Source organism: Hevea brasiliensis, chromosome 1, assembly GCF_030052815.1.
Source record: "Hevea brasiliensis isolate MT/VB/25A 57/8 chromosome 1, ASM3005281v1, whole genome shotgun sequence".
Taxonomy (NCBI): domain Eukaryota; kingdom Viridiplantae; phylum Streptophyta; class Magnoliopsida; order Malpighiales; family Euphorbiaceae; genus Hevea; species Hevea brasiliensis.
In genome coordinates this window covers 111,919,967-111,926,002 of record NC_079493.1, presented here as the reverse complement: position 1 = coordinate 111,926,002, position 6,036 = coordinate 111,919,967, and the positions used below count along the sequence as shown (strand labels likewise).

The 6,036-nt window shown below is 34.0% G+C and overlaps 1 protein-coding gene across 2 annotated transcripts; it reads right to left on the bottom strand.

Moving 5' to 3' along the window:
- Window positions 1–433: 433 nt before the first annotated feature.
- Window positions 434–6,036, bottom strand: LOC131179976 (uncharacterized). 2 transcript variants are annotated; one of them, XM_058147420.1, is made up of 4 exons: window positions 5,860–6,036; window positions 5,490–5,772; window positions 920–1,770; window positions 434–828 (listed from the first exon to the last, which is right to left on the bottom strand). In XM_058147420.1, the coding sequence occupies exons 1-3, from the start codon at window positions 5,900–5,902 to the stop codon at window positions 1,239–1,241; spliced, it is 858 nt and encodes a 285-aa protein (XP_058003403.1). In that variant the 5' UTR covers window positions 5,903–6,036; the 3' UTR covers window positions 434–828; window positions 920–1,238. The 2 variants fall into 2 exon arrangements, with proteins under 2 accessions (XP_058003403.1, XP_058003408.1); XM_058147425.1 differs by having other exon boundaries at window positions 434–819.

Genomic DNA, 6,036 nt, shown 5'->3' with positions numbered 1-6,036 from the left:
AGGATGGTCAAATGTTCAAATGTCTCTCTACCCATTTTTCATCACATAAGTGTCTAAATTGGTAAGTTCTTAAAATTGGACCCTTTGGTTTAATTAATTCTTCACAAGACTAAGGAACCTTGTAAATCAATTAAATGGATTGAATTTGTGAGATATTAAATACACATGACCAAAATGGGTATAATCATCAATAAAAGTGATGAAATAATTTGCTCCACGTCTTGCCCTTACATTCATTGAACCATAAATATCTGAATGTATTAATTGCAACGAAAATTCATCCTAATTCCTTTTCCAAACGGCTTTCTAGCCATCTTTCCAGCTAAGTAATGTTCACAAACATTGAGCTCTACTTTATCAAATGGCCTAAAAGGCCTTTTTTACCTAATCGACCTAGCCTTCCTTGGCCAATATGACACAAACGCGAATGCAATAATTGTGCATCAACAGAGGTGGATGTATTAAAAGAAGAAATAATATCTTGCTTGTTAAAGCTATTATCAATAACATCCAAATTATAAATCCCCTCGATAAATAACCAGAACCATAACATTGTCCAAAATTAATTGACAACCAGTGCAATGAAAATTTAAAGTAAATCCTAAGCCCATCAAGACAAAATAGAAACTATATTTCGTCATACTCCAGAAGCGTTAAGGACATCATGCAAAAGAAGGCTTCGACCATTATACAATTGAAGTTTGCACATGCCAATCCCTTTGATTTCCACTTCACTGTTTTTTGCAACAAATACCCACTTAAATCCTTCTGAGATGCGATGAAAATCCACAAGTGCCTCCCTCTCGTTAGCTATGTGGTCTTTGGCTCCTAAGTTTAAAATCCACAAAGGATAAGATTCAATTAGTAAAAGATTACCAGAAACATTAATAGCACACACAAGTGTGTCAAGAGTTTGTACCTTTTTGGGCTCAGTGCACTCATTGGCAAAGTGACCCTTTCTACCACAGTTGTAACATTTCATTTTTGTTTTGTTCTTTTTAATAAGACCCTTAGTTTGTTTAGTCTTTGACTTCTTGCTAGCCACCTTCCCTTCATTATCATACCATTGCTTGCACTTTCGCTTAAAGCTCAAAGCTTTTTTAGCATTAGACGTAATTGTATACGCCTTTGCATCAGTTATAGCCGCCTTGATACGATCCTCTACCAACTCCAAATATCGCGCAACATCACTAAAGGTCTTAATATCCATATTGCGCATTAAATGCACTTTCATATGTTCATAAGTGTGAGGAGGAGCGTATGATAGCTTGGACTTGTTGTTCATCCGTCAATTGGTGACCAGCTTCCCTAAGTTCACTCACCATATTAGCCATCACCCTCAAATGCTGTTTCATTGTGTTGTTTGGAAGCTTCTTATAAGTATCAAACTTGATGGTGAGTTCTCTTAGTTTGGTCATTGAAATTCCACCGTATTTCTCCTTGACGGCATCCCATATGTCCTTGGCAAACTCTAAATTCTTAAAGGGTCGCACTGTGTCATCTGTCATTGCACTAAGCAAGGTAATGCGAGCAAGATTGTTCTTTTGTTTCCAAGCAATAAAAGCCTCGCTATCTCTTTTGTGCTGAGCAGTATGACCTTCCTTAGGTTTTTCCATGACATGCATCAATGTCTCTAACACTTCTAACTCCTCAAGGACATATTGAATTTTCATGCTCCAAATATCATAGTTGTCATTGTTGAGCTTTAGGTCTTTGTTAAGTTGAGCAACTATGTTTTTAGTTGTTGCCATGTCAAGAGAAATTAAAGAGCTACACATACACGAATATATAGTATATTAATAGCCCATATTGTACACATAAATGCAATAATAAATGAACATAAGGTGCAAAGGTATAAGTTTACTATATAATCCCAATCAACATTTCTAATCAACATTCACAAAGAATATTCTTGCCTATTATATTTCACTAATACTATTTATTGTAGGCTCCCACTTAATTAACATGCAACGAGCATCATAATCTCAATAAAGCAGTAAATTCATAGTTATTCTTAAAATAGGTATATACTAAGACAGAAATACATTCAATTAAGTAGGATAAAGTACTGAATAAGTTAATTTGAACAGCCTAAAACCTGTAGCATTTTCTCACAAAAAAAATTATTTGATTTACTTTAATTTTATTATCAGAATTTCCTAAACATATTAGAAATAAATTCACATTAAATATTTTAATGACAGAAAAAAAAAATCTGGACAGCCTGCCTCACACATTCTGTCCAGATTATTTTAGAAAATTTTCATAATTTTCTAAATGCAAAAAGTAACTAAAACATATTTAATACTTTCATAACAGTTTTAATTTCACTGAAAATAATTGAAAGCATAAAACAAAAAAATCACTACAGTCCAAAAATACAAAATTTCAGTCCAGAAGATATTGTTAAATGTTCAAAATTTTTTTAGAAAATTATAGGTAATTAAAACGAATTTATACCTACCTTATATTTAAAATTACATGATAAATAATCCAGAAGAAGAAAATTTCTGAAATTCCCAGAAATAATTTTCCAAAATTTATGAATATTACAAGTAATTAAAATGAACATATATGTACTTTATATTTAAAATTACATAATAAATAACCCAGAAACAGAAAATTCTCAAAATTTCTTAAAAAGTCACAAATTGGCAATACTTCATATGCATAATTTCCAAAATTTTCTAAATATTATGGACAATTAAAATGAATAAATTTTCTGAATATTATGGATAATTAAAATGAATTTATACTCACATTACATTTAAAATTACATAATAAATAATCTAGAAACTGAAAATTCTAAAAAATTTCCGTGGAAGTCATAAATTGATCTTACATCATAAACTTAATTTTCCAGAATTTTCTTAATATTACAGGTAATTAAAACGGATTTATTCCTACTTTACGTTTAAAATTACATAGTAAATAATCCAAAAACTGAAAAATTGTCAAAAATTCTAGAAAAGTCAAAATTGAACTTACATCAGAACCTTTTTTTTTAAGTACTGAAAACAGACATAATTCCTAATATTTAGTGTTTTATGCGTGGCATAAAATTTTTTTTCAAACAATCTAGCTATCAAAATAATATTAAATTTTACTGTGTAAAACAAACAAAATAGAATACACATCAAAATAAAATTTTGTGAATTTGTGACTTACAGATTAATTAATATGAATTATATTTTCTGATTTCTCAGAAAAAACACATTAAATTATAAAGATCATGAAAAACATTAAAAAATCACAAAACCAGGAAAGCTCTTATACCAATGTCAGAAGTTCTTATTCGCAGCAGAAGTGATAGACCATGTGAGAAAGTTGGTATATTGGAGATGCAACCACAAATTGGGTTACACCATGGTCTCCACAACTTATGACATATTCTAATGGTGGCTATACTGATTTAGAGAGAGTGAGAGGGCTCAACACATGAGCAGAGGTGTTCTGTATTTGTGTTTTGCATATATTCATTTCTGATATAAGTAAGCTAAGCAGTTTTCTATTGTAACCGAAAACCCGAACCGAACTGTTAAAATTCAATTTTTCAGTTAGATTTTTTAATGGTTCGGTTTCGGTTATTATTTTTCGAGAATTTCCATTTGACGGTTTGGTTTGGTTTGGTTGATTCAGGGAAAAAACCTAAAAAACTGAACCGATTTATTAATCTCGTATGTATGTTGCTTTTTACAATATAGGACGCCATCTTAAAGTTAACTTTTTTAAAGAAGCTTGAAGCTTCCTTCGAAATTTCCTCATCTCAACAATCAGTAACCCTTCTCTCCCTATCATGGTCTCACCTCTCGTCGTCCCTTCTCTTCCTTTCACCTCTTGAATCCTTCTCATCATCAACTAAACCCAATAGCCCTCCTTCCTTTCTCTCACACCGCAATTCCTTGGAAATAGCCAAATCTGGAGCGATGGCAATACCCTTCTCATCCTCCATCTCTGCAATTTGGAGCCACGACAATAGTCGAAGACTGTAGATGCTGAGCATGTTGAATCGAATCAATCGATGGCATGTTGAATTGAAGACATGTTTCTGCGCAAGCTTGCATGTTGAATCGACGGTTAGTATTAGGGTTTCCGTTTGCAGAAGATTGGAGGTGCACATAATAACCCTAGTCTCTTGATTTCTTCCAAAAACAAATTTCCCTTTTGCTGCTTCAAGTCCTATGACCACTTCAATATCCACATGACCCTGAGTGCTCCTTTCGCTTCTCTGCACAATCTCATCACATGAATCCACACCCACTTCCCCTTTTTCTTTATTCAACAAAACCACCTTAAAATCTATAGGTTTATCCAATACACGATTGCCAAGTTTCTTGTTAGACTTTTTATTCACTGATTTTTCTTTGAATTTTTGCTAGAGATGAACAGCAGTAGCACTGGTGAATGGGTTTGGGGGTGTGGGTTTCGTTTGATTCAAGAACTGATTGACTGAACTGAACCAAACCGGTTTATTTCATTTTGGTTAGTATCTAGAGAGGTTCGGTCCATAATAACTTACATTTTAGTTTTTCAGTTTGGTTCGAAAACGAACCGACCGTTTGCTCAGCCCTAGATAGAAGCTCTCTTTTTGTAACTAGAGAATTCTATTCAAAATAGAGTTCAATAGATCCCTTTTAGATAGGGAATTTAATAACCCTAGTGATCTCATGTTTTAAACTTGAGTTATCTCAATCTACATAGATATAAGATTTTAAAATCCTAATTTGTACAGATTGCTTAACACAAAGACCGGATCCTACAAATGAACCCAGTTCACATTGACTCATCATGGGCAGTTTAATGTGTTACCAAGACCCATAATCTGACAATGTTGCTATCCCAATTTTAAGCTCATGACACCACAAAAGATATATACAACTCAAAATCACACTACAAATTGCTAGCCAAGAAATATGTTCATTTTCACAATAATCATCAGATTGGGTGTGAAAAATTGCACTTAGGCAGTTAAACCTGGCATATGCAAATTGTTCCACTCAGATATGTATTCTTTCAAATTAGCTATCACAGCAAAAGCATCACTAGTATCATTCAGGGATAAAACAAGAAGCAGAAAACATCCTGAACCCCAAAAAATTTGAATAAACCAAACATCATTCCTGATATGGGATGACAGGACTATTTTCCCCATAGTACACCAAAACATGCAGAGCAACTGGTAGTTATTTTGAGTACATCTACTTCAATAAAACAAGAGCAACACTAACAAAAGAAATAGGTCACTACGCAAAAATAAAACTAACGTCACATACCAAAAACATTTTACAACACATGGAAAACAAGAAACTTGAAAAACCTCTACATATAGTGATTAAACCAATATCCCCATAATCATTGTCGAAAATTTCAGATCATATCACGCCACATTAGAAGATTTAATAAATCTCCATTCATAAAACAAAAACATAAATGAATAGGGGCAGAAGTTATCTATATAGAAAGTCAACTAGACAGAAATAAAAACATACCATCCTTTCAAAAACGAGGAACAGCCATCGGAATTATCTTGGTAATGGTGATGCTCGTAGTGATAATGCTGATATTGAGGGTGTCCAGGAGGCGGTGGAGGTGGTGGGTACCCTTCAACGAAATACCCTTGATACCCTTCATACGGCTGTCGTGGCCCTGGTGGTGGTGGGTAACCCGGATACCCAGACGGAGGCGACGGTGGTGGGTACCCTTCGTAGGGCAGCGCTGGTGGAGGCGGTGCAGATGGAGGGTATCCTGGTGATGGATAATTTGGTGCGTATCCTTACGAAAAATTCAACAATTCCCAATTTAGATTCTAAAACAACACCAGGAAACAAAAAAGGGAAAGATATAAGATTAGGGTTTTACCTGGAGGAGGGTAGTGTTCATGGGGAGGTTTCTGGTAACTCATTCTCAGAAAAATCTTCAATATGGATGAACACTGAGATTGCAAATGGAGAAGGACAGCCTTTAATCAACAAAGATTTTCAGTTTTTCACTGCTACTAATAGTACAGTGAGGGCGCCCTCATCACGATTGATGAGC